This window comes from Propithecus coquereli, unplaced genomic scaffold (genome assembly GCF_000956105.1).
Source record: "Propithecus coquereli isolate 6110/MARCELLA unplaced genomic scaffold, Pcoq_1.0 Scaffold120, whole genome shotgun sequence".
Taxonomy (NCBI): domain Eukaryota; kingdom Metazoa; phylum Chordata; class Mammalia; order Primates; family Indriidae; genus Propithecus; species Propithecus coquereli.
In genome coordinates this window covers 2,434,983-2,462,693 of record NW_012136081.1, presented here as the reverse complement: position 1 = coordinate 2,462,693, position 27,711 = coordinate 2,434,983, and the positions used below count along the sequence as shown (strand labels likewise).

Below are 27,711 nucleotides of genomic sequence, written 5' to 3'. Positions count from 1 at the left end.
ACAGACAAAAGGGCAAGAGTTGAAAGAGGGCCGTGGAAGTAGAAGCAGCAGAGGCCACCCTCCCCGGGCTGGGCGCCAGGCCAGAGGGCATGCCCAGGGAGCAAGGGGTCCGAGCACCCTCAGGCCGCCCTCGGAAGTCCCGGGGCCGCAGGGGGCAGCCCCGTGCACCTGGCGCGCACACCCCTTACTCTGGGGGAAGACGCCAGCAGCGCCTGCGGCCCAAGGCGCCCAAGATGCTGCTTGGGACTCGGAGCCTTGTCTGAACCAGGAGGCCAGGAGACCAAAGCACAGGATCTCCTCCCCGCGCCCCGGGGCGCCCCGGCACCACCCATCACCCCTGGTCTGGGGTCTGTGCCCCAGTTGTGTGCGGCCTGCTAGGGCCTCGGGCCAGAAATGTGAGTGCAGCCGGGCACATCGCGTCCTGAGGGGCAACTTTGGCAGGGGCCTGCGGAGTGGCAACCCCAGTCAGACCCAGCGGGCTCCAGGGCTGCAGCGGCGGAGGTAAGGCTGAGGGTCTTGGATTTGGAAGGGCTCTGGGGTGGCCAGGAAGACAGCCAGGGCTCCTTGCACCCAGAGAGAGCATCGCGCATGAGACAGCTGGGTCCTGACCTCCAAAGATCCCCTTCCCAGGCTGGGACGCACTGGGGCATCTCGGAGCTCCCTGGGTCTGCATCTCCCCCCACCCACACATGCAATTCATGCAACTGGTGGCTTCTGCTTGCCAGGGTAAGGATCGTTTGCTACCTGGTGGCCCGGTGCTGCTGGGCCCAACCCCACAAAGGCTGTGGCCCCTGGTTTTGAGCCCCTCCCTGCCAGGACTGCAGGACTGTGAGTTCTGCCCAAAGGGGGCAGCAGTGAGGCCTGAGCCTGGGGGAGGGGCCGGTAGGGTGTGGGTGGGCGGGAGCTTTAGTGACCCGGGCCACTTGCCATGGCACCTGCTGTCCTTGAACTGGAGGGAGTCCACAGTCCTCTCCATTCGGGCCTGCCCTGCTCTGCCAGGGGGACCCAGGGAGGGGTTGATCCAAAGCCACCACTCAAGGTCCTGCATCTGGTGGCCCTTGGCCATCATCTGCTCCGGCTTCCACTTCAGCCCCTTTGTTGGTTAGAGGAGTGAGCTGCAGTCCAGAAACAGGCAGCGAGTGCCCCAAGGTCACACAGCAGGCCCCAAGCCTCCCTCCAGGTTGGGGGCGGGGCCTCCACCTCCAACGCCCTCGCCTCCGCCTCCAGGAACAGAAATCCGGGCAACCTGGAACAGGCGCCCTGGGCAGGGCAGGGAAGCCCCAATTCATTACCAGGATGGAAAATGACACTTCCCCGCGCTCTTCCTCAGGAGAGGGGCTGATTTATGATTGCGCCAGGGCCCAGGACATTCGTCAGCGCAGCGCAGCGCGCACGCCGTCTGCGGGGGCATTAATAGCTGTGTTATTAGCCACCGGCGTGAAAGATGCCCTGCGGATGGGCTATTTGCCGTTATTTATTATAAAGGCGAGCCAGCCCGGCAGCGGGCCGCGAGGCGCCATGAGCGCGCCTGAGCCTGAGCTGGGCCCTGGCAGCCCTTCCCCTCTGCCAGCACGGTCCCCACTGTTCTCCCAGTCCCTAAGAGGGCTTGGGGGGTGATTTCAGGGCTGAAGTCAAGCTGGAGGGGAGGAGCTGCTGCCCCAGGTACTTATGGAGAATCTGGTGGGCGGGCTCTGCGCAGGCTCCCTGCAGGAAGGAAAAGCAGTTGTGAGGCCAGTCTGGGTTGGGCCGGGGCCCTCCAGGTATGAGCCTGTGACCTTGGGCAGGTCCCTTCCCCTCCCCGAGTGTGCCTCCACTTTGTGCACTGGGGACGCAGGCCTTGTTGCCGCCACTGCAGGGCTGTGGCCCCTGGAAAGGAGAGGATTTTGTGAAGGGCCCTGCCAGCTAGTGCTCATGCCCACGGGTGTGACCCCACAGGGCTAGCGGGACTGCAGACCTGCTGGTGGGGGAAAGCAGCCCCCCTGAGACCTGCTTGACTTTGGACACTGTCCACCATCACCTTCCCCACGCCAAGCCCCTGGGAAGCGTTTGAGAACTTGGTGGCCAGGCCCCAGGAGGTGGGCATTGGAGGGTGGTCTTTGGCTGCCTAAGGGCTGTGTCTTTGGCCTGGACCTGTCCCTTCTAGGCTCTGGACCTCAGTTTTCCCTCATTTGTAAAAAGCAGACAATCTGTGAGGCCTTTGACCTGCCCATTCCAGGGCCCAGAGGGGCGGGTTCCACCCTTGTGTGCATCTGTGGGGCGAGAGGGAAGAGGCAAGACAGACCCGTAGCTGGGCAGTGCCAGGCCGGCCACCCTGTGTCAGGGGACAAGCCGGGACAGCCAGGAGAATCCCTCTGGGGCCAGGGAGGCCCCACTGGGAAGCCGAGAGGGGCAGTGAGAGACCTGGCAGGGCAAGAGCACCGGATGGCGAGTCCGAGGCCTGAGTTTGCGTCTGGTTTCTCCACCCACTGCTGCACAACCAGACCAGCCCCTCTGCTGCTTTGGGCTGCGGTGGTGCGGACACCCGGGTCATCGTGACTCCTGGGATGGGGCTGAAGGAGGGCCAGCCTCCCTCTTCTCTCCCACTGCCCAGTCCTGGGTTCAGATTCTGGGGCCTCCCTCGTGGCACCTTCATTCATTCATTCATTCACTCACTCATTTGACAGGTGTTGACTAAGCACCTCCGTGCCAGGCTCCTTGCCAGGCACAGGACCGCCCATATCCCGACCGTAGGCACTTACGTTCCAGTGGGAGGAGTCAGGCAATCCCTAAGCTGGTGATGGGTAAATGGGGGTCCCGCGGGCAGCAGGGCCTGCCTCCCTGCTCGTCAGGGATGCTCACCCCTGCCGGGCCCAGCGCCAGGCCTCTGATGTACGATCAGTGAGCATCGCCACCACCAGCCCAGCCTTTCCCGGCCACCTGCTCCTCTCTCGGCCCCTTGCAGTGGCCCAGGATCCGGCTGGCTACTGAGGAGCCCAGCAGCGCAGACCCCGTGGCCCGGGCCCTGTTCTTGGGGATTGTCACTCTCTCTCTTTTCCCTGACACCCTAAAATAAAGGCCCGTAGGCCCCATCTCCTCCCTTCTGGAATTCCACTGCGCTTTGTTTTTTGCTTCCCAAAAGGAATTAAAGTCTCAGTCTAGGCAGCTTTACTAAAAATGGACACAGACAGAAATACCAGGTGCAGGAGCGTCTTATTAAATAATGCCGAGAGAGAGGCACGAAATTACATGTGTCTCCTTTCATCCCCCCTCCTGGCCCTGAACAGTTCAATATCGAACACCGTTATCAATATAATTAACCTCCTAAGACACAATTTTAAAGTCTTGTTTTTTAAAGCGATTTACATTTTCTCAAGTTCAGGACATCCCGCCGCCTGGCACCGGCACCGCCCAGACGGCCTACGCGGTTAGGTGAACTCGCGGTGCATTTACAGTGGATTTGCATACCTGTCTGCAATTACTGCCAGTGATAACAGCTGATGCATAATGCATGCAGCATGAAATTAGAAAAATAATTAACTTTAGGTTTTAAGCGAATCCCCACCCCCATCCTCTGTGCATGACAGGTTCTGAATGACACCAGTGGACAAGATCCGGGAGCAGCTGGTTGGCTGATGGGTGTGGCTGGCTGGCAACACCCCCCTCCCACACACCCCACCAGAGCTGGGGTTAGAAGGTCCTTGAGGGTCATGGCATCCAGCCCCTGCCCAAAGGAGGTGCCTGTGGTGGGCTTGCAGCCCCTGGGGCCTCTGCCCGAACTAGGGTTTGGAAAAACCGCACCCACACCCAAGACTCAAGTTCCCCTTCTGCACCTGCAGTTCACGTGGGCCTCAGGGAGTTGCTGCCCATTGCTAATAGCAGTCATGCTTCCCTCACTCTGAATACCGCTCTGCTAAGCATTGAAAGTAACCTTATTTTATCTCCAGAAGAGCCCAGGGAAGCAGATCGTTTATGGCCCCATTTTACAGATGAAGACCTGGGACTACCCCACAGTGGGCTGAGCCGCTGGACTGAGCCCAGGCGGGAGAGGGGCTTCCTGGGGGCAGGAGAGGGGAGGGGAGGTCTCCTCAGGCCTCCCTGAACATCAGGAGGTTGAGGCCCACCTCTTGGCCCTCCTCTCTCTGTCTTGTTTGTAGCTGAGCCCCCAGAAATGTGGGAGGGGTGCCGTGGTCAGCTGGTCGGGGAGCCCACCCGCGGTCCAGCACGACTCCCCAGCAGGGGCCTGGGCAAGGTGCCCTGGGCTCGGGCCTCAGCAGGCCTTTCCCTCAGTGGGTCCGGCAGATCCTGGGAGGGTCCCTGTTTACTGAACCATCACCTGCCCCTGTTCTGGGCACAGAGACATGTGGCCCTCCCGCCAGCAGTTTGGCTTGGGCCCTCACGCTTCCCCACACCCCTGGCCCGGGCAACTGCTCCTCCCTCCCCTCCCATGGCCAAGTCCTCCCCTCCCTCTGGCCGGAGCCTGCCCTGATTCCCTGCCCCTGCGTGAGGTTCCCTTCTGAGCCCACGGCTGCCCACTGGTCAGGCTCTTCCCGGCTGCGGAGGGGGGACGCGGTGCCCGTGTGCAGGCCCTGCGGCAGGAAGGGCTGGGGTGGGCTTGCAGGCAGGTGGAGCCGGAGTCGGGGAGAGGAGGGGGTGGTGGGGGAGAAGGGGCCGTGCAAAGTGGTGTTGCGAGGGGCTCAGGAGGGCAGCCTCACGGCCGCCTGGGTCCAAGAAAGAGTCCTGGGCCGAGTCTAGATTCCTGGCACAGCCCTGCTGCTGGCCTGCCACGCGCTGGGGCGAGTCCTTTCCCCTCTCTGAACCGCCACTTCCTCGTCTGTCAAATGAGTGGGGGTGCAGTGGCTAGGCCGGAATCCTGCCAGCTCCCAGGGTGGGGAAGGCCTCCAGCCCAGGCCCGTTCCCCCCGACCCCCTGGGGCAGGCTTGTGGGTCTAGGTGGGCTTCCCTCCTCGCTGTGCCCCCCGTACATTCTGGGGCTTTCGTCCCTCTCCTTCCTGCCCACCGGGCAGCCTTTCCCCAGAAGCTGCGCTCGCGCCACTGCTCCACTTCTCAGGCAGGGGAGGGGCCGCAGGCTCTCATTCTGGTTTCCCGGGTCTGGGGGAGCAGTAGGGGAGCTGCATGGGGGTGCCCACACCCCTCTGCGATGCCCACCCAGCTGGCAGGTGTTTGCAGAGGTTCCTCAGCACCTCCTGGTTCTAGCAGGGAGGTGTGGGAGCGGAGCCGACAGCCACGGAGGGTCAGGGAGCGGCGTCTACACCGAGGCCTGAGGGAGGAGGATTAGCCGGCCTGGCCAGGCAGGAGTCAGGGGTGTGCTGTGCCCAGAGGCAGCTCAAGTGGCGTGGTGGCTTCAGGAACCAGTGGCATGTAGGGTTCCAGGGGGGCAAGGCGAGAGCTGGTTGTGGGCCACTCCCCACCCTGCTCCCCTCCCTGGGGCCACGAGGTGGGCGGTGAGGGGGCTGGTGTTGATGGCCCGGAGGTAGAGACTGTGCGGCTGTCACAGCTTGCTGTGGGGGTGGGGGACATCTCAGCATCGCAGGCTGATAGCAGTCAGTCTACCCAGGAGGCACGGCGGGAACAGGGGAGTGAGGAAGGGGCCAGGAGAGCGGACTGAAGCTAGCCTGTGTGCCTAGGGCAGTCAGAGCCTTGGCAGCTTTCAAACTGGACGCACTCAGGAGGGGTACTTTGCCCAAGTTCCCATGTAAGGGCCACTATTATGATGAGGAAATTGAAGCTCAGAGAGGGCAAGCAGCTTGCTCAAAATCACACAGCCTGGAAGTGGCAGAGGCAGGACTTAAACCCAGGCTCCTCTGTCCTGGAAGGTGGCAGGAGCCAACCACTGATAAGAGTGAATGCCAAGAATAATGCCCCAGGCCCCCTCGACTAAGGAGGGTCCTGGATACCTCCAGCCGGAGCCATCCCACCGCTCCCCTTCCCCACCCCCGTGGCCAGGCTAGGATCCTGCCGTCAGTCACAGAGCCAGCAGGTCATAAGTCACACCGTGCAGGAGTCTGAGGGATCCACGCGAAGACGACAAGCAGTCCCGTAAAAGATGGGCGATTTACCAGGCTTAATTTGATGGCCACATAAACTACCGAACACACAACGAGGGAATAAAAAGGCAGCCAGGCACCCAGGCAATTAAAGGGCCCCTCCAGCGAGGCATGCTGTCCTCCTCCCCACCTCAGTTCCCGCCCGCGTTCCTCAGGTGGCCTTGGGGAAGGGGCAGCCGGGACCTCTGGCCGAGATGGATGAGGCCCGCAGGAAAGGCCTTGGGTCCCTGCCTCCCAAACGCTTCTTGGTTATCCATCAAGCATCTCTGAAAGGTGCAATTTAGACTCTATTATGATGCTAGGGGCCTCTGGAGGCTAAAGACTGTGGCCGTGAGCTGAGCGGATGCCGGGAACAGATGTCCACGCCAGGGAATGCGGTGGCTGGCCTTGGCTTCGGCCTTAACAAGGCTGCCCCCTGCTCAGGGCACTGCCCCGGAACGGCTGAGCACAGAGGCCGCCCGTGTCCCTTATGCCAGGTCTGAGCAGCTGACAGACCAGGGAGGGTGTGTGTCCTCTGGCCAGCTGCGGGGGGCCTGAGCAGGGGTGCGCCTGGGCTCAGACTGGACCCCAGAGACGGGCAAGGTGGTCTTTGGACAGACCTGTGCCTCCCTGTCGCCAGCACCCGCCCCGCCTTTCTGCTTATGAGCAGTGTGAGACGGGACCTCCAGGCTCCATAACTTCATGGTCTTGGTTCTGTGCAGAAGGGACAGATGTGCAGCTGGAAAGCTGGGCTGGCTGTGACTCTAGACGAGCCCCTCACCTCTCTGAGCCTCAAGGGCTCAGCTGCGAAGTGGGGACCGAGGACCTGTGTGTGTGTGGCAGCTGGCCCCAGGTTGACGCCACAGTCCTCTGCACGATGCCTGTGGAGGGCAGTGGGCAAGGCCCGGCCGGAGAGTTCAGCCAGCGCTTGGGTTTAGCCCCACCCTCTGAAGGCATCCACTCTGCTCACAGCCCCGGGCAAGGCAGGCAGGAGGCTCGTGGGACACGGGGCACCTCAGCCGGGTCTGAGAACCCTCAGCCCCGGTCCCAGGTGGGCTGGGGACTCACAGTGGTCAAGCACCGAGGTCCCGCAGCTGGACAGCCGTGGGGCAAATCCAGACTCCACCACCTCCCACCAGGGGACCTCTCTGTGCCTCAGTTTCCTCATCCACAAAATGGGTCAATAACATTTTCTCCTTTGAAATAGTTAGCTAACATCTGCTATGTATCAACCACTGGGCTGGGCCCCGAGGGGACACACCAATGAGTAAGACACACAAACCTCCCCCCGCCCTTATAGAGCTTCTAGTGGGGACACAGACAGTGAGAACAAAGTAAAATATATGGCCCATTAGTTGGTGGTAGATACTACAGGTAAGCAGGGAGTGGCAGGGAGGCATTTTCTGGGGGTTGTAATTTCTGACGGGGTGGCCAGGGAAGGCCTCACCTGGAGGAGGGGAGGGGTGAGCAAGTGCCTCTGGGGGTGAGTGTTGGGGACAGAGGGATCGGCATGTGCAAGGGCCCGGGGACGCCAGGGTGGGGTGGTACCTGGCTGCTGCGGTCAGTGGAGGGCTGTGGGTGGGGGGCTGACGTGAGGATTTTGCCAGGGGACTGCGAGGGGAGGGGCTGGAGAGCAGGGTGCAGGGGAGGGGGGCAGGGCCTCAGGTAGGAGTCACCAAGAAAACAAAGACGCAGCCGAGGGAGACAGCTGGGAGCGAAGGCCAACCCCACATCCCATCCCAAGGGGCTGAGGGCTGAGGGTCAGTGGTGTCACGGCCACTAGCCTGGGTGGGGCTGAGCTCTCCAAGCAATTGAGGCAGGTGCCCTCAGCCCCCAGGCCAGTCAGTGCTGGGGTGAGGGGCTCAAGCTGGCTCCCCTGTCTCCGCTTTCCTCCCTCCTGCTCTGTGGGCAGGCCCCGGCACCTTCCCCCTCAGTCTTACGTGTGTCCAGCTGGGGTGTCCTTGGCCGGCCCCCGACCTGCCCTGGATCCACCTCGTGGACAGAGCTTCATGCTGCCAGCAGGCCCTGAGTGGAGTGGGCAATGCGGGAGCTCTAGAAGGCCCTGGGGCCGCTGGGCTGACTGAGGGAAGGCCCCTAAGTGCACAGGAGTGTGAGCATGCAGGGTGACAACAGAGGTGTTCACTGAGGTGGGGCTGTCCTGTCCTTGGGCAGTCTCTGATGCCACTCCCCACAGGCCCACACAGGCCCAGCCCCCGCCCACATGGTCTAGCCACCAGGCAGCCCACAGAGCGCCACAAATCTAGTGGTGACCAAGATTCTGGCCTGTGATGGCCAGGCACACATAGTAGATGCTCAGTGAAGATCTGCTGGATGGATGGACGGATGGATGCATGGCTGGGTGGACAGAAAGAGCAGAGGGAAGCTCTATCAGGTGCATAAGGAAGACCTGCAGCGGGGGTGACATTTGAGCTGAGTCCTGAAGGGTGAGGAGCACTTTGCTTCCTGAGAGGAGCAGCCCGGGGACAGAGGGACGAGAAGAGAGAGGTTTGGCCTGGCTGGGTCCCTGTGGCACAGAAGCGAGGTCCCCAACCCACTGAGCAGGTGCCGGCTCTGCTCCACACACCAGGGCTGCCCTCCAGGCCAGGGCTCAGGCTCCAAGAGGCCACCGTGTCCCACCATCGAGAAGCCTTCATGAATCCAGAGTTTACAGCAGATGTCTGCCGGCCGCATGAAGACACCTTTCCCACTGAGGTTGAAAGATAATTTCTCTTTAATTGATTTTTTACCACTATGAAGAGTAAAATAATATAAGAAAAAATCCATGCTGCAATTTTTCCATTTGTGAAAACCGAAATTACACCTTGCAGACAATTCCCTCAGAGCGTGAACACCTCCCGCCTTTTCTTTGTCTCATTTCTTTAGATGCAAGAAAACAGATGTTTTTTTTTTCCTATGATAGTTGAAAAAGTTTATGACTTCAGAAGGGGGCAAGGTGTGGGACAATTTCCTGCAGAACACAGAGCTCGGGAGGCTGCTCTGATAAAAAGAGGTTTCTGTAAATACACGAGAAAGCGATTCTGTCGACACCTTACTCTTCTGTCTGTAAAATGTACGAGTGACAAACAGGACGTGTTGTTTTAACACCAGACAATGAAGCTCGGTGCTCTCCGCTGCTCACCAGCGACGGCGCTGGCAGCTTCTTTCTTGCTGCTTCTGGTGAGGCCCCGTTCTGAGCTCGCAGGCCTCCCAGAAACAAGCTTTCCCTTCGAGCCCTGGGTCCGAGCCAGATAGCGGGGCACGCTCCCCGCGCCAGTGGGCAGCGGTGGCTCTGAATCCATAAAACACGCCCTAAATCCATCCCATCAACATTGACCGGCACGGTTAGCATTGGCCATAAAGACCGGCTTAGTGTGAAATCTTGAGAGAAGAAAGCAAAACTGCAGCGTGTCTGTCACTAAATTAACCCCTGACCCCAGGGCCCCCGTTACACTCCAGGAGGGCAGAGGCAGCATCCGTCTCATTAACAGGCAGTGTCTGTTAAAGAGGTTTAATGGTCGCCAGATGTCATTAGAGTCAGACCCTAGCTGGAGAGATCACCTGTGGCATAAATTTGGCACGAAAAGGGCCATGCCTCCCGGCTCGACCTCGGCCCGCAGGACCCAGCTGCGGTCGGTTCCCCCAGGCAGCAGCTGGCGGGTGCACACCTGCTCCTTGTGCCACTGGCTGTCCCACTCTCACTGCACCTGTCTTGTGCTCCTTGCAGGTGTTGAGGCTGCAGGTCAGGTGGGGCCGGGCACCCCCAGTCATCCACCATGGTGGTGGCACACCCCACTGCCACTGCCACCACCACGTCCACTGCCACCGTCACGGCCACCGTTGTGATGACCACGGCCACCATGGACCTGCGGGACTGGCTGTTCCTCTGCTACGGGCTCATCGCCTTTCTGACGGAGGTCATCGACAGCACCACCTGCCCCTCCGTGTGCCGCTGCGACAACGGCTTCATCTACTGCAACGACCGGGGGCTCACCTCCATCCCTGCTGACATCCCCGACGATGCCACCACCCTCTACCTGCAGAACAACCAGATCAACAATGCCGGCATCCCCCAGGATCTCAAGACCAAGGTCAACGTGCAGGTCATCTACCTGTACGAGAACGACCTGGATGAGTTCCCCATCAACCTGCCCCGTTCCCTGCGGGAGCTGCACCTGCAGGACAACAACGTGCGCACCATCGCCAGGGACTCGCTGGCCCGCATCCCGCTGCTGGAGAAGCTGCACCTGGATGACAACTCCGTGTCCACCGTCAGCATCGAGGAGGACGCCTTCGCCGACAGCAAGCAGCTCAAGCTGCTCTTCCTGAGCCGGAACCACCTGAGCAGCATCCCCTCGGGGCTGCCCCACACACTGGAGGAGCTACGGCTGGACGACAACCGCATCTCCACCATCCCGCTGCATGCCTTCAAGGGCCTCAACAGCCTGCGGCGCCTGGTGCTGGACGGCAACCTGCTGGCCAACCAGCGCATCGCGGATGACACCTTCAGCCGCCTGCAGAACCTCACGGAGCTCTCCCTGGTGCGCAACTCGCTGGCTGCCCCTCCCCTCAACCTGCCCAGCGCCCACCTGCAGAAGCTCTACCTGCAGGACAATGCCATCAGCCACATCCCCTACAACACGCTGGCCAAGATGCGCGAGCTGGAACGGCTGGACCTGTCCAACAACAACCTAACCACACTGCCCCGCGGCCTGTTCGACGACCTGGGGAACCTGGCCCAGCTGCTGCTCAGGAACAACCCCTGGTTCTGTGGCTGTAACCTCATGTGGCTGCGGGACTGGGTGAAGGCACGGGCGGCCGTGGTCAACGTGCGGGGTCTCATGTGCCAGGGCCCCGAGAAGGTGCGGGGCATGGCCATCAAGGACATCACCAGCGAGATGGACGAGTGCTTCGAGACGGGGTCACAGGGTGGCGCGGCCAATGCAGCCGCCAAGACCACAGCAAGCAACCACGCCTCCGCCACCACGCCCCAGGGCTCGCTGTTCACCCTCAAAGCCAAGAGGCCAGGGCTGCGCCTCCCCGACTCCAACATTGACTACCCCATGGCCACAGGTGACGGCGCAAAGACGCTGGTCATCCACGTGAAGCCCCTAACGGCAGACTCCATCCGCATCACGTGGAAGGCCTCGCTCCCCGCCTCCTCCTTCCGGCTTAGCTGGCTGCGCCTGGGCCACAGCCCGGCCGTGGGCTCCATCACAGAGACCCTGGTGCAGGGGGACAAGACGGAGTACCTGCTGACGGCCCTGGAGCCCAAGTCCACCTATGTCATCTGCATGGTCACCATGGAGACCGGCAACACCTACGTGGCCGACGAGACACCCGTGTGCGCCAAGGCAGAGACGGCCGACAGCTACGGCCCCACCACCATGCTCAACCAGGAGCAGAACGCCGGCCCCATGGTGGGCCTGCCCCTGGCGGGCATCATTGGTGGCGCTGTGGCTCTCGTCTTTCTCTTCCTGGTCCTGGGGGCCATCTGCTGGTACGTGCACCAGGCTGGCGAGCTGCTGACCGGGGAGAGGGCCTACAACCGGGGCAGCAGGAAAAAGGACGACTATATGGAGTCGGGAACCAAGAAGGATAACTCCATCCTGGAAATCCGCGGCCCTGGGCTGCAGATGCTGCCCATCAACCCGTACCGCGCCAAAGAGGAGTACGTCGTCCACACCATCTTCCCCTCCAACGGCAGCAGCCTCTGCAAGGGCACGCACACCATCGGCTACGGCACCACGCGGGGCTACCGGGATGGCGGCATCCCCGACATAGACTACTCCTACACGTGATGCCGCCGGGCCCCACCCCAGCCCCACCCCAGCCCCCGGCCGTCCTGGCGCGGCCATGCGGCTTTGCCCAGCCTGCTGCAACCACAGAGAGCAAAGAAAAGAAATTCCACCGATGACCTTCCCGGCAGAAAGCGAAATTCGGGGAGGGTTGACGATTTTGTAGAACACAACAGTGGAAAAAAAATTTTTTTTTTAAAGAATAGAAGGCAGGAAGGAGGGTAGATTCGACGTTGTTGAAGACATAATTTATCCCCGGTGATGCCAGCTGGGGAGGGAAGGACTAAAAATAATATCGCAGGAAGGGTTTTTTTTTTTTTTCCTGAACTGGAAAGATACTACCTGTACAACGTCTGTGTACACCTCATGCTCTGTTCAGGGCCGTCACAAAGGAACCGTCAGGGAGAAGCCGCCGACACGCGAAGCCCCCGCGCAGCCCTCCCGCCGCCGCTGCTCGCTGGCTCCGCGATGGAGGGTTTTCAGGCTCCTCACAAAGGAGAAGGGAAGAAAAGATCTTTTGCTATGGAGATATTGTCCTGAAATCTCTTCCCTGGTTTGTTCCGTACCATTTCCCTTACAGATTTGCAGAAACATGGCGTCTTTCACTGCGTTCTTTGAACAATCATGTAGTCAATTAAAAAAACAAAACAAAAAAAAACAAAACTCCTTTTTCTCCCTATGCTGAAACCCTCCTCGGTTCCGGGCAACATACTCTGTAGGAGCCACGATGGAAGCTGTAGCCTTCCCCGCCACCTGGAGGTGCATCTGTCTGCCTGTCTCTCTCTGGGTGGCGTCTCTAAGTACAGCCGGGTAGACAGAGCCGACACTCGGTCCTTACTATACTTCTTGGGTCAGTTCTTTCCATTTCCTGAGACAATAGAATTGCAAAAACATTGCTTTCTCCTGGAAATCATTGCGTAAGTAGACAAGGTGCTGGGCATGGGAGTGAGGTGGAGGGTGGAGACCCAGTCTCCGGGGGACATTGCTGTTCCTAAAGGCTGAGGCATGTGGGTCCCAGACGGTGGCTTAGGGAGGGGCAGGGCAAGGGGCACCTTCAGTTCTGTCCTATCTTGGCTTGACCAGAAAAGCTTTCTTTAATTGCCAGCATCCCGGTCCCTCTCCCCACTCTGCCCCTACAGACGCAGTCACCTTAACAGCTACTGTCTGAGCACTTACTTTGTTCTATGTGCTTCCTCTTGGGACACGTAATTAGTGCAGAAATGGGTTTTCTTCTTCAATATCAGCTGATTAAACCTATTGGTTTCCATGGCTGCTCAAACAAAGCCCCAAAAAAGACACAAAAATTATCCGAAAAGCCCTGGGTGACAGCAACCCCTCCCCGTGCCTACCCCTGGGACTCTGCATTTGAGAGGGAGGGACCAGATCTCCTAAAAATGCCGGCCTCTGGAAGGGCACTGACCTGGCCCTCAGAGAGTTAAGATTTCATTTCCCCGCTCTGGAATCAATGTCGCTATCATTTATCAACGGGCAGTACAGTGTTGTGGGCCACGAGATTAAAACGATGATGAAATAATAGCCGCGAATCTGGAAAGGGGAGAGGAGCGGAGCCTGGGGTTCTGACGGTGCCCGCGTCCCAGTACTCGGGGAGCTCGGGTCACTGTCTGTCAACGCGCCGCGTGTCCTGCGCCGGGGAGAAGCGCCGTCGGAGAGGAGCTGCTGGTCTGAGGGCAGGAGGATGAGAGGGCCCGTCCCTGGCGGTGGTGTTTTCAAAAGGCCTCCGCCGCTTGGACCAAAGCAGAGGCAGAAGAGGAGGCTGGGCCGTGGTGACATGAAAGGGTCCGGCCGGCCCCGTTAGCGAGGAGGTGGGGCTGGACGAGCAGATGCAGCAGGGAACTGGAAAGAGACAAGGCTGCAGCACAGCCCACGGCCTGTCCCACCCAACGGCGTCCTGCTCTCCAGCCCCACGGAGCCGCCAAGGGGTGTGGACACGTTTCATTCCAAACTAGACCTTTTTTTCCTTTCTCTGCCTGAATCATTTTCTCATACAATGAGGTCAAAGAGAGAAAATTTCCCAAGCCTTAATTTCAGGTCCTCACTGTGGGCCGCAGCCCCCCAGACAGCCGGTTCCTAGCAGTTGAGGAAGGAACAGAGGGACCCTCCTGGGTGGCTGGGAAGAGCTAGCTACCCAAATTCCTGGCATGCACAGCTGCACAGTGCTGCCAGCAAGTTCCGTCCGCGCCTCACCCAGGTCCCCCTCTCTCCTTTCCCCACCCCAGGCAGGAGGTCAGATCATGCCCTTGGTCGCTAAGAAGACATTTGGGGATAGCAGGTGGCCCAGACTCTGAGAGCCGCCGGGGAAGGCCTGGCGTGGGCGGGGCAGGTGCGCAGAGGACCTAGTGCAGGAAGGCAGAGCAGAGCTGAGAGGCTGCCCGAGCCCAGCCACACTCTCCAAGGCCAGGCCTGGGTGATGAATGTTCCTCCGCCACCGCACAGAGCAGGCCAGGCCCGCAGGAGCCTGCCAGCCGCCCAGAGGATCATGCCGGGCCTGAGGACCACATTGGTCTCCTGCTCCCGGTTCTGGCACTAATGGGGTTCAGCTCATCTCACTGGAGAGCCGAGGCCATTCCCTGTTCCGTGGAGCTCTAGGTGCCCACAAAGGTGGATGCTCCACCCAGCCAGGGCCTTGGGGCCCAGGTCTGAGATCGGCTTTCTCACCTTTCCAGCCCTTTGCATCCCAACGCTTTCCCAGGGGCCTTTCTGAGAGTAAGCCCCCAAATGTCCACTGCGTCACAGACCCCCACGCCAGGGAGCGGGGCCTAAAGCCAGCTTCCCCCTGGTCCAGTTCCTCCCAGCTGGCCCCGTAACACAAGATGGAAGATGTTCCAGGGCACCCGGCCTCCCGCCCCTTAGATGTGTGTGAGGACACGGGGCCTAGGATGGCACCCGGCGCCTGTCTAAAATCTCCCTCCTGGGCAAGGCTGACACGTCTAAGGGAAAGTTCGCTGCTAAGCTGACCCTCACAGCCTCTCACCAGCCAGAACAACCTCAGTGGCCTCAGTGTCGATGAGTGTATTTTGTGGCATTCAAGGCAGGTTTAAAGTTGAAAAAAAAAAAGGCCCACGACACTTTGGGTAAGTGGTTTACCTTTCATGGTAATTAGATGTAGTGATTGGAATCTCTTTTCTATTACATGGCAATTTTCCTTTAAATTTCCCCTTACAAAAAAAAAAAAAGAAGGAAAAGGCGAGGAAGGAGAGAAGATGGCAGGGCGGCGAGTCATTTGCATTTTGCGAATGAGGCCTCTTGTAAGCTCAGCTCAGGCATGGGGCCCAACGTATGGAATGCTTAAGAGATTACTAAGAATAAAATCTATTAATTAGTCATACTCAATTCTGCAGACATGATGTGCATCAAAAGCTTCCTTTCTTCCCTTTCTCCTTCCCCTTCCCGCGGCCTCCCGCAGAAGCTTCATCTCCTCTAAACGGGCTCGGGTTTCCTGGACCACCTCCACCTTAGCACGGTGCTCACGGGAGGGGCCTCCGCCACCCAGGGCCAGGCTGCCAGGTCTGGAGGCAGGAACTGGGACACCACTGGCTCCTTCCCTGCTCAGGGTGACGCTGGCAGGGGAGGGGACAGCCCCTGGGAAGATGGCAGCAGCCGGGAGGGGCCCAACCTTCCTCTCCCTCACTCTCCCTCACGTAGGTACTGGGGCTGTCCTCCTTCCCCCGGGGGTGCAGGAAGGGCTCCCGCACAGATGGGCAGAGAGCTGAGGAGGGGGTCGGGAGGTGTTTCCAGAGAGGCGCAGGGAAAGTGTGTCTGTGAGTGCACAGCCTCTGTTTCCCCTTCCGTAAAGCGGCAGTGCTCTGGGGCAGGGGCTAGAGTCACTCAGGAAAGCTGTGTGCTCCGGAGGCCCGGTCGGGCCCCTCCCTTCTGCTGATTCTGGAAGGTTCCAGTTGGTCCAAGGCAGGCGAGGGACCCCTGCAAGGGCTGAGGGGCTGGCCCAGAAGCCAGATGGAGGAAAGGAGGGGAAGGAGCAAAAGTCAGAGGCACATTCAGGACAGCCCCCTCCAGCGGCAGCTCAAGCCCCAAAGCCAACCCGCTCCAGATATCTGCCTTCTGTCACACGTGCCAGAGAGGAGGACAGGGCTTCTGAGCCTCGTGCTCATGTGAAATACAATAAGGAAAAGTGGATGCAGCAGACAGGGAATGTGGGGCCGGGGAGGCAACGGGCAGAGCCCGGCGGTCCTGGCGGTGGGAAGGGGCGCGGTGGCCTGTGTCCCCAGGGGCCAGCCATGCTCTCAGCCAGCCCACGACCACCAGAGTTGCTGTGGGCGTCCACACGCCCTCGTGTCCTCACACTTGATCGGCACAGGTGACGATGGCACCGCCTGCCCCCTGGACGGGTGCCAGGGTGCGCGCTCACGAGCAACTCACAGCCCGTGTGCACGGGCCTTCCTGAATGCAGAGAAGGGGCATTTTTTTTTTCCCTAAGGAGGGATGAAAAGGCTCCAAAATGCAAATCATTATCGTTTACAACCAAGCGAGTCTGCTAAATTGATTAGGAGAGATTAAACTCGTTGGAGGTGAGGGAAAGAGGGATTTTTCATGGTTTATGAACCTGCCCCAAGTGGCCATCCACACAGCAGGGACTTTCTGGGCCTGACCGGGTGGGGGAATGAGGTGGGGGTGCCTGCCCTGCTCAGCTCCCTGAGGAAAAGCAGGTCTGGCTCCAGCCAAGGCCCTCACGTTCATGCCTTCCTTAGAGAGAAGGGCTCTGGAGCCGTGGGCTTTTCCACTTCCTCTCTGTTCTGGGTGGGTCTGTGTCCAGTCCACTCTCTGCAGCCAGTGACAGGGGAGTGGGTCCCACTGTAAAGGGAAAACTGAAGGTCAGGGAAGAGAAACTGGGCCAGCGAAGGAAACAGGCGGTGAGCTCTCTGTTACCAGGAGCATTCAAGCACTAGATGGGGATGCGGCAGATGTTTTCCTGCCAAGGTCTGTTTCTGTAACCAGAAGACCCTGGTTCGCACCTTTGCTTTATCACCCTGAGGACGCTGTAAGGAAGCAGATATCAAGAGATGTGCACTGTGTTGCCCAAAATGACCAGTGTCCCCTGAAAATCCCAAGTCAGATTGTCCTGCAGTCATGCCATCCAGCCCCATCAAAGAGCCACTTGTGCCAGGTGCCATGGCTCGCACCTGTAGTCCCAGCTACTTGGGAGGCCGAGGCAGGAGGACCGCTAGAGCTCAGGATTTTGAGGGTGCAGTAAGCTGTAATCACACCACTGCACTCCAGCCTGGGTGACAGAGGGAAACCGTGTCTGTTTTAAAAAAAAAAAAAAAGAGCCGCTTGTGCCACCAGAGGGGCTGCAAAATTCCCATCCTCAGCATCCAAGAGGCACAGAGAAAGGAAGCACAGGTGTGCACCACCCCTGCCAGAGTCTGAACTCAGCAGGAAGCAAGGACAGGGATCACCACCCTGAGCTGGGTGGAGGGGCTGACAGCAAGCCACCTCCCAGCCCTGCAGCCCCCAAGCCCAGGCCACCCCAGCCCCGGGAAGCGCTCACACGGCCACTCCACGTGCGATCCGTCCATCACGGCCTGGTGACGGTGCTTGGGGCACTTTTCACTTTGCGGTTTTAAGTATTTACTGTTTCTTTTGAAATGTTCCAAGTAGTTGCCCAAAATACTCACATTTGCTTCTTTTTAAAAATTCACAAAAAGATTCCCTGTGCTCTCCATCCCCCTTGCTTTTCCCCCTTCCCTTGGCATTTTTAATATGTAGTTTTTCTCTGGTTTTGGAAATTCCAAAAGGGGGTCAGGACTGCTTTCTCACCACAAGTGGGATGGCAGGTGTGCCCAGAGACGCCAGAGCCACAGGGGCCAAGCCTGGCCTCTCTCTGCTTCTCCCCTGCAGACGCCACGTCCCGGCAGATCTTCAGCCCGGGGCAGCTCCTGCTTCTCGTGCCCCTGGAGAGGGGCAGAGCCTTGGCTCTTTGAGATCACTGTCTCTACCCGCTCCTTGTCCCTGAAATGCCCAGCTCGTGTCAGGAGGGTGCCCTGTGGGTGGGCTGATCAGCCCCACGCCCCAACAGAGCCAGCCCCCAAGGCACTGCAGCCATCAGGGCAGCCATAGTACCCTGGCCCCTGTCCTCAACACACCTGGAAGCCCAAAAGCCTGAGCACAGAGAGTCCTTGCAGGTCTTTGCTGCCACCAGCCCTAAATCTTTTATGGTCATCAAGATGGATGGTCACTTGGGTAAGATGCCAGGTCCCCAAGCTCCTCCATGGGGCTTGCATAGTTGGGGCCTTGCCCTCCCTAGCGGTCACTGAGGCCTAGCACAGCGCCTGGCACACAAGGGCACGGATCCTTTCTTCTCCAACAACTGGACGAGGCCACCTCCACCTCTCCCTTGCACATCCTCCCCACCTGCCATCTGCCCACTCCACAGGAACAGCCCAGGCCCGGGTGCTGGCAGGGAATGGCCTTCTCTTGTCCTGCCCTGCCTGGCCCCGCCAGCGGCCTGGCACAGAGAGGGAATCACCTCGGCAGCTTTTCCTCCCGGGGGCACCTTGCTGCACTCTGCCCGGGCTCTGCCGATTGCAGGCTGTGGCCGATAGGGCAACGCGGCCACTCACATCTGGGGGCTGGCTCCACTTGAGTGGGGGACTCAGTTTCTTCTCTCCAACTCTTGCCTCGAGTGGGTGACAAGGGGGCAGAGACCTGGAGGAGGACCCCCAGAGGCACTGCAGGAAACCCGGGATCCCAGGCGACACCTGCTGCTCCCACCAAGAGTCCCTGCACCGAGTCCCCACGCGGAGGAGCTTATCAGGCTCTGTCCTCCAGATAGAAGAACAAACGCAACATGAACCAACAATCAAAGCCACAGCAGACACAGGGCTGCCACCCACTCATCTCCCCAGAGCTGGACGGCTCCAGGCATCTCTCACCTGCGCTGCTGGAAGACATGCTTGCAGCGTGTTCTGAGACCCCCTCACCCTCGGCCCCTCGCCCTAGTCCCGTTTTCTAAAGGTTCTGGGTACGCACGGGGAAGACACACACATAAAACCTGCGACTAGCCTTAGATTCCATCCCCCAACTCAGTATAGCCACCTGCCGGCAGGCCCCGGCCTTGGCTGAGAAGCTCACTGAGGGGTTCTTTGCACTGAGGAACCCGGGACCTTCCAGCTGACGGGAGAGGCTGAGAGCCAGGGAGGAGGCCACACGGCCCAGCACCTGAGGCCTCTCGTCCGAGAGGGAGAGAAGGGGGAGAGGTCGCGCTGAAGGCCGGGGAGGCTGCGGGGCTGTGAACGCAGGCTGGCCAGAGACGGGGATTCTGTGGGCTGGAGCCACAAGGCAGGTGCGCACAGGGGGTCGAAGGTGAACTAAAGGAGCCCCCCCGCCCCCCGCATCAATACTGTGCAGTGAAATATCTGAAGAACCGCCCACAGTCCTTCCCTTTCCTGCTGCTAACTCATCGGGCATCGCAAAGCGTCCTGGAGCAGCGTGCGCAATCGGAACCCCTTCCCAGCTGTCTGGGGAGGGAGAGGCAGTCAGGGAGGGGCCCTTGGCCAGACCCCGGTGAACGGGTTGGGTCCTTCTGCTATACCGGGGGGGATGCCCCGCCAGCCGATGGCACGGGGAGGGGGAGGGTCTCTCCCGAGTCTGTGACTGAGGTCCCTTCTGCTGTCCCAGGGGCCCCAACACTGGCACCCCCAGCTTCCCAGCCCCCTGGCCTTCCTCACCTGCAGAAGCAGCCCACGCCTTGTCTTTTTCCTTTTTCTCTGAAGAGCAAATTGATCTTGGGGGTCTGGGTGACGGGCCCGGATGCTCCCGCCACTGCCCGCTGCGGGAGACCAGCTGGCCGACCCGGCCCAGCCCCCGGGGCCCAGCCGAGCCTGGCCTCACGCCTGCCTGCCTCACTCCCAACCTTACGGCCGGCCGGGCAGGGGTTTTTGGGAAACCGCGACACACACACACCCGCCGCCAGGACGACAACACAAACCAAAGTGCACTGCGAACCGCCCTTTGGCCTCCTTCTTGTAGGTGCCTTGAAACTTCAATGTTGAGATGAATGTGGTTAACTACTCGGTCCTATTTTCTGTTTGTCTGTTTTCATATAAAATGTCCAAGTCCACTTGCCTTGTCCTTTCTTGAAATAAATAGAAAGTTTTAACTTTTACAGTCATCTCGGCTGCTGACTCTCGGCGTGGCTGCCCCACGTGCAAGGGTCTGGGCCACCCATGCTCCCTCCCCAGGCTCGCCCCTGAGGGGCAGCTGTGCTGTTGGGGTCCCCCAGGCACAGAGGGGTGGCCGGGCAGGACAGAGGCTCTGGGGTTAATAAGTTCCCTGGGGCGCCGGCAGAACCAAAATAACGATTCTGCAGCAGTGAGGAGAAGGGACCTCTGATCCCACCGCATGGGCCCCGGGGTCTGGTGTTTTAAAGCCAGCCATGCTGGAGGACTGACAGCTGAACGCAGACTCCAAGCTGCATGTGGAGACGCACATACTAACCGCAGCTGCGGATCATCCCGTAGGAGGCTCCAGCAACCGTGTGGCACCCAGATAAGGGTGGAACTGTACGGATGTCTGGGGACACCTGCTTATTCCGCTGCCCCAGTGAACACCCACCTGGGTTCATCCCCCAGACGCCCCTCGTCCCCTAGATGTGCCCACTGCACTCACGACTCTCCAGGCCTTATCTGCCTAACTCACACCCCAAAGTGAGGGGACGGGAAGGAAAAACATTTTCCGTGAGAACAGTAGTAGTTTCTGCTAAATTTAACATAAAATAAGAACTCATTACTTCTGCCTGAGATCCGATTCCGTGTCTGGATGCAGGTTAACAAGTTTTTCCTGATATCCCAAGGAAGCAGTTATTTCTCTGCGTGCCTTGGTGGGGGTGGCCCCGGCTGGGTGGCGCCGGCGCTCTGGCTCCCAGTCCTCACCTTCCATCCTGCTGGGGGCAGGAGCCGGCCAGGACGGACCATTCCAAAGAGCAGCACATGGGGTGACCGCCAGGGAAAGGACCAAGGCTGTTTTCCGACTCTCCCTCAGGCCAGAACATGGTGAATGCTCAGGAGAGCTGCCCCACTCTCTTACCTGAGACCATTCTCTGAGGCTGCGAAGGGATCTTTCTAGAATACAGTCAGCGAGCCTGTCAGGGGAGCCTGCATGCCCTTCCTCATAAAGGCCCCTAAAGGTTCAACTCATCGTTGCCTCAGGAAAGCCCCCCCTGCATCTGGGCCCCACACCTCCGCCGGCGCTTCCCACCTGCACAGGTGACCAGCCCCAGCACCTGGCTCAGCCGGGCCCTGGCTCAGGCCTCACCCTCCCACCCCCAGGTTCCCAGAGGGTGCCGGCCTGGCACACAGGAGGCCCATAGAAGGGAGGGCAGAGGGAGTCAATAGACACGGTAAATCAACCAACCAGTCACTCACCCGATCAGTGTGCGGTATCAGGACAACGTCCCAAGCGCGACAGCCCTTGGCGATCCCAGCGTCCCGGTAATTCCGACAATCTCGCCCTCCACACACCGGGGGCAGTGCCACAACTCAGGGGGGCCTGAGGAGCCCTGCAAGCCAGGGCAGAGGGGCTGTGTTCCCAAACTGTGTTCCTCAGCCCCTAGAGCTAGCAGGTTCTACCCAGAAAGGGTTCACGCTCACATGCCTTTGGGAACCACTGGATCAACATCATTGCTCTCCCGGAAAGCTCCCTGGGCAGGGCCTTGGAGTCCCTTGCAACTGGGTTAGACTCACAGGCTCCGCCACTGACTACCTGCGTGGCTCAGTTTTCGCCTCAGTGTGTGTGTGGAAACAGCTCCGTCCCCCACTGCTGTTGGGAGAGGCAGGCGGGGCGCACAGGTAAAGCCCTCGGGAGTGCTCGGAACCCACTGCGACAGCATCGACCCTGCTACCGTGCGCAGGGGCCTCTGTGAGACGGCGCGGAGGGCTTGTCGGGCCACGTAACCCCCCCATACGCACAACCCGCTGTGGGATTTATCCGGCCTTCCTGGGCCCCAGGGACAAGGCCGGCTGCTGAGCTGGATGGACTGCAGTTCTTGCCAGGAGGCCCAGGGTCTCAGCAGGACCCCCAGAGCAGGGCAGCAAGGTGCCCCCAGGTCGGGCACAGAGAGGCATCTGTACGTCCGTACTTGGGCCTGTCCCCAAGCCCCCCCAGCACGCCCAGGGTCCGTGGCCTGCACTTTAAGACCTGCTAAAGAGGGTCTCAGGCTGGCTGGAGCCTTAGGCGTCAGGAGCACTGGGGTGGGAGTGGGGGCATCTTAAGTTTTACTAACTGGCCCAGGGGAGTTGCAGGCCCAGCCAGGGTTGGGCCCCACAGGACGGAATCATCAAGACCTGTATTTCGGGCCACCGGAAGGAAGAACCTCCAAACACAACCGACCCATTCCAAAGAGGAGAGCCTGGTCTGAGAGGCAGTGAGTCCCCTGTCCTCACAGGAAAGCAAGCCGGCAGGTCCCTCAATGGGGCGTGAGGACTGGGCAGCGGAGGGGACCTGCTGGCCCTAAAGAGCCCTACCATCTTCCTATCTTGTCTTCAGGTGGGTGCCAGGAGATGGGGTGATCCCTCCGTAACCCCGGGACCCCATACCGGCTGCAGCCCCGCCCTCCTCCAGCCAAGCTGCTTTGGGCCCTCTCCTTCCCCCAAATCTCAGGATTTGCACATTACAGCGTCAACAGCAGGTGTGGGGTAAGAGCCCTGAATGGCTGCCCTATGGCCAGGTGACAACCAGGGCCCAGGGCCCCTGCTGCACGTATCTGATTTTACCTGTTTTGTCAGACTCAGGACTAAAAGTTCCAGATCAAATGGGGGATAGAGTGGGTGACACTTCATCTCTACGTGCACCTGGACCCTGCTCTTAACCTGGCTACCGCTGGGTTCCAGAAGCTTCCTTTGTCCTGTCCCCACTTCCCAGGAGGGGCCTCTGGCCTCACCACGCATCCTGGAGAAGAAGAGTCCAAACCCGGGAGGGGTCTAACACCCCAAACCCTCCACTCCCAAGTCCTGTGGCCAATTCTTAGCACCCTGCTTAGGAGGCTCCTGGGAGAATCCGAGGCTGTCCAGCCATGAAATTCTGCCTCAGTGGGTCTGGCAGCGGCTCATCCACCCTCAAGCACCCAAAGTAAAGTGTGCTCCTGGGCTGCACCCGCTGCCTCCCGCTCTCCTCCGCACCCCACGTCACCTTCCGGCGCTGACCCGGCCACCTCCCCTCCAGCCACTGCGTCCAGCACCTCCGGAGGGCCCTCTCCTCCTGCGGCAAAGTAAATAGGCTCTCTCAGCGCTGACTGACAGCACAAATGAAATCCGTGCTCCCCTCAGATTTACAGGGGAAGTGAAATCTTATTTGCAATGCTGCCAAGCCGGGACACGATGAAATTACGCCTCGAGAAGAGACCCAGCCGGCTCCTCAAGGAAGCGCTGCATCGGCGATGGGCTTATTAAACCACAGTGGCCACATTTCAACCTGTTTCAGGTGTTAAGTAATTTACTGCCACCCAGAATCCAGTGGCAGGTTTTTATCATTTTTATTTCTGTGATGCAGGCAAGTGCCCCAGGAGGTCCCTGCATGGGGGACTTCGGGTCTAAATCCTCCCTACCCGCAACCCCCAGCCCCAGGCTCAGTGGTGGAGGGGGGGGGCCCGAGGCCTGAAGGGGGCACGGTGGGTGCCAGAGCGGCAGCAGACGCCCGACTCTCCCAGAGTTACACCAGGCTTGGCCAAGGCTCAGAGTGGGGGGCTCTAAAACCCACCCCACCCACACCTGGGGGCCCTGTGAGCCCACAAAGACTCTTGAGATGTTTTCTGAAGGCAGCAGGGACATGTGCTTTGTAAGAAGAGAAACTACCCATCTTAGGACCTGGCCGCCAACCACGCAATCAAGTCTTTATTAAGCACCTACTGTGTGTCAGGCCCTGCTCAGATGGGGGACACAGCAGCAAACAGGACCCCAAAGACCGCCACCCCACGGACCTGATGTTCTACCGGTAAGTGTTGAATGCACGTTTATGGGTGGCTGATGAAAAGAAAGCCGCAGGCAGGCATCGGGCGCGCGGGGGCAGGGCGGGCGGCCATTTTACTGAGCATCTGCTACACGCCAGCCGTCGCAGCAGCCCTGGCACCCACCCACCCCACCCTGTGCCAGAGCTGCTGGGGCCAGGTCCCCACACCGCCCCTGCTCCGGAGAATTACACGGAAGGGGCCGCCACTCGCGGAGAGCAAGAGACGAGGGAGCCTGCGGTCCGGGGCCCACGGGGCTGGGAACAGCCCTGCGTCATCCGGGCTCTCTCAAGCTCGTTCTCAGTTCTCAGCAGTGCCGGGCGGAGGTCCGTTTGATGCCTGCAGGCTTTGGGGGGATTAAGCCTATTATAGAGGCTCTGGGGGCTTATCCGACACCCCCTTCCTCCACCTGTTTTCAGATACTCCAGGAAGACCAAGGGGAATCTTCAAAGTCCAGGCTGAGCCAAGAGCAGCAATTCTTTAATTAGCTTTCTCTTGGATCAGGGCCCTGGCGAGCAGATTAGTTGCTGGGGGTGTGGTGGGGGCAGGGGAAAGGGACTGGAGTCCTCTTTAAAGCAGAGATTACAAGCCTAGGGTGAAGGGCTGAGGGGCTGCCTCCAGGGACAGGCGGGCCCCCACGCAGGCCCTCCCCAGCCAGCAGCTCCTCGGGGTCTGGCAGATGGAACCTGCCACCAGGAAGATGCAGTGATGTGCTCTATCGAGCCCGTGGTCCTCAGGAAGCTGGCGCGAGAGACGCTTGGCACAGTCCGGGCTGTGCGCCTGGGTCTCCTAATGAATGTGCTTCTTCCCCACGCGACCGTCCAGATCTGTAACTTCATAATTAGGGGGGATTTCCTAAAGGGGTGTCCATCTGTGAGAGGCATGGCAGCACAGGCCTGGTGGTGCCAGGCGCCAGGCATCTGTCACTGCGTTCCATCGTCTCGGCAGGGGGCACGGCAGGGTTTCTTATTCCCATTTTAAAATGAGCAAACCGAGGCCAGGACCAAAGCAGCCTGCCCGAGGCCATGGTGACACAGGATAGCTTTGGAACCAGGTCTGTCCAGGTTCCTCCTGCTGCTGCATGAGGCCTCAGGAAGAGGCCTGAGCCAGGCGCCGCCATGGCTCACACCTGTAATCCTAGCACTGTGGGAGGCCAAAGTGGGAGGATCATTTGAGGCCAGGCGTTCAAGACCAGCCTGGGCAACACAACAAGACCTCATCTATACCAAAAAAAAAAAAATTAGCCAGGTGTGGTGGGCACGTCTGTAGTCCCAGCTACTCGGGAGGCTGAGGTGGTGGGGGAATTGCTTGAGCCCAGGAGTTCGAGGCTGCAGTGAACTATGATGATACCACTGTACTCCAGCCTGGGCAACAGAGCAAGACCCAGCCTCTAAAAAAAGAAAGAAGAGGCCTGGCTGAGGATCTGTGAGCCAGAGGGAACAGCACGCCAGGAAGCTCCGGCCTCCCCAAGAAGACCTCCTGCAGGAAGCCTTCCCTGACCAGCCCACGGTGCCTTGGACTCCCCCAGGGGTGCACTCAGCACCCGTGCTGTGACCCTGTTGCCCCATGGTGAGCACTGTTTGGAAGCAGGGACTGAGTCTCAATCGTTTCGTACCCTTTCAGTGAAGGAAGGAAGGTTGTGCCCACCGCAGCCCAGGGAGCTGCAAAGAGCAGGCTGGCTGGAGGCTGGGGGCACAGGACAGGACAGGCTATGCCTCTGGAGCAGGAGGACAGGGACAGGCCGGCATCTCCCCAGGCTGGAGCTCTCCTGCTGGCCAGCTCTGCGCAGGCAGACACAGGCAGGGCGGGGGACAGGACACGGTTCAAGGACTCAGAGAGCCAGAGTCCCTGGGACTGCAGCCGTTTGAAGTATGACTTGTGCTCTCTCCCCCTTGAGCTCCTCATCAAAGGCGGCTCCACTGTGGTCCAGCCACGCTGGGCTCTGCAGATGAGGCCTGCTGCATGGGCAGGTGGAGGAAGGCATCCGGGCCCCATGGGAGTGGCCCTGCCACCAGCCCCAGCCTCCCTTCTGGCCTCTCTGCTCCTGGTGCAGCAAGCTGAGCTACCCCCAGGGCAGGCTGCCTCAGGACCCATCTGGGATGCTCCACTGGGTTCCCTGTCCCTGACCCTCTGGACTGTTCTGTCCCCAGGGTCAGGTCATTACAGGTGACTGTACAGCACCTCAGGGTGTCCCAGCTGCACAGGCCACATCTTTCTTGCTCCCCTGGCAGCCCTAGCACCCAGCAGGTGCCGCGTGAGTGAACAGGAGGCTGGAGGAACGGCTGTGCTGGAGAGCACGCAGGGGCGACGGCTCACTCGGGGCAGGGCAGGTTTCTGGAGGGGACGGCTTATCAGCTGGGACCCGGAGGATGAGCAGAGTCAGCCAGGCAAGAATAGAAGGGTGCTCCTGGCAGGGGCAGTGCCCGCGCGAAGGCCAGGAGGTGAGAGACAACATGCAGGTATAAAACCCAAAATCGCAGAGCTGGGCTGCAATGGAGAGGGCAGGAGAGAGAAGGAACGAGAAAAGACAGGGGAGGTTCTGGGGTCAGGGGTATGGGTGGCCATGAGGATGCCCAGAGGGCTGAGGTCACTACTTGGGCAAGACCTTCCCTAAACTGAGGATTTCAGGGGTGTCGGAAGCTGGGGAGCATTGTGCAGTGCGCCCTGGCACCAGCGGCAACATTGCAGAGCGGGTTGAGACCCAGAAGTGGGAAGCAGCACCCTCCAATGAGAGCCAGGCCCGGAAAGACTCCGGCCGCAGCAAGGAGGCGTGCGGACCCCAAGGGTGAGGGCGCTGGAGGTGGGGCGAGTCTGGGAGCTTAACCCCCAGCGGCATCTCAGGCAGGTGTGGGGGCAGGGAGCAAAAGACGCAAAGGCAGGGGCAGTGGCAGCCCCGCTGAGACTGACTGCAAGCAGAGAGGAGTTCTATTTGTTTTCTGGCATAACACAAGTATTTCCAAGCACCTGCTATGTGCCAGTTTGGTGTGACATGCTGTGGGGAGGCACCCAAGAGAGGGCCCGGCCTCCTGCGGCTGCACCACACCTGTGCACATCAATACTTTCCGCTCCCGGCCCTCTGGTGGGTGAAGAATGATGTCTCTTGTTTCAATTAGCTTTTTCTTGATTACTAGAGAAGTTCTGCATCTTTTCACTTGTTTACTGGCCATTTGTTTTTCTCCTACCGGGAATTGCCTGTCCACATCTTTTGCCCATTTTTCTTATTGATTTGTAAGGGCTCTTCGCATATTAAGAGAGGAGTAGGGAGGCAGCCTCCTCCGGGAGGGGGGGGCCCTCAGAACCTCCCTTGAGGGTCCTCGGTCCCAGGAAAGGGAGGAGGATTTGTGTGAGTTTCTGGGCACTCCTGCGCAGTCTCTGCCCCCTGCCTGGCTCTCAACGGGCCCACTCTGCCGGAAGACGAAGCGCCTCCTGCAGGTGGGAGCCCCCGCCAGGCCTGCATCCCGGCTGGCAAAACCCAGAGGGCTTATTTTTTACTTCCACTGAGAAGTCTACACTGCCAGTGGCTGGCAGGGTGCCCCGAATGGCACCCGAGGGGAGCCAGCTGGCATAGCCGGGCACGAGAAAGACAGAATGACTCTCCCTGTCCCGGGCCAGTCCTGTGGGGACCGTCTGATAAAGGTACATGTCCTGAAGCCTCAGGCTGACCCTCCCCAAGAATTCTGCCCCCTGCCCAGTCCTGGTATACACCTTCCCTGTCCCTCCTTCCAGCCACAACAGTCCCTAAACAGTAACCCCAACCTGTGGGACACCCCTGAGCCCTGCCCCCTTGCCCTCGGTCCCCTGACCTTTCAGGGCCAGAACCATCCCTGAGGCTCATTCTCCGTCCAGTGTTTCCCATAGTTCAGCGGACAAACAACGCAGGCCATAAAACTGATTTCCAAAGCCGATAAAGGCAATAACAT

At 59.8% G+C, this 27,711-nt stretch overlaps 2 protein-coding genes across 2 annotated transcripts in view; one reads left to right on the top strand and one right to left on the bottom strand.

Moving 5' to 3' along the window:
* The window catches only part of MACROD1 (MACRO domain containing 1), a 145,398-nt gene that overhangs the window by 93,320 nt on the left and 24,367 nt on the right, over window positions 1-27,711 (bottom strand). The gene's annotated exons all lie outside the window — the stretch shown is intronic.
* On the top strand, window positions 9,751-12,460 carry FLRT1 (fibronectin leucine rich transmembrane protein 1). Its single transcript, XM_012665390.1, has one exon. The coding sequence runs from the start codon at window positions 9,796-9,798 to the stop codon at window positions 11,818-11,820; it is 2,025 nt and encodes a 674-aa protein (XP_012520844.1). The 5' UTR covers window positions 9,751-9,795; the 3' UTR covers window positions 11,821-12,460.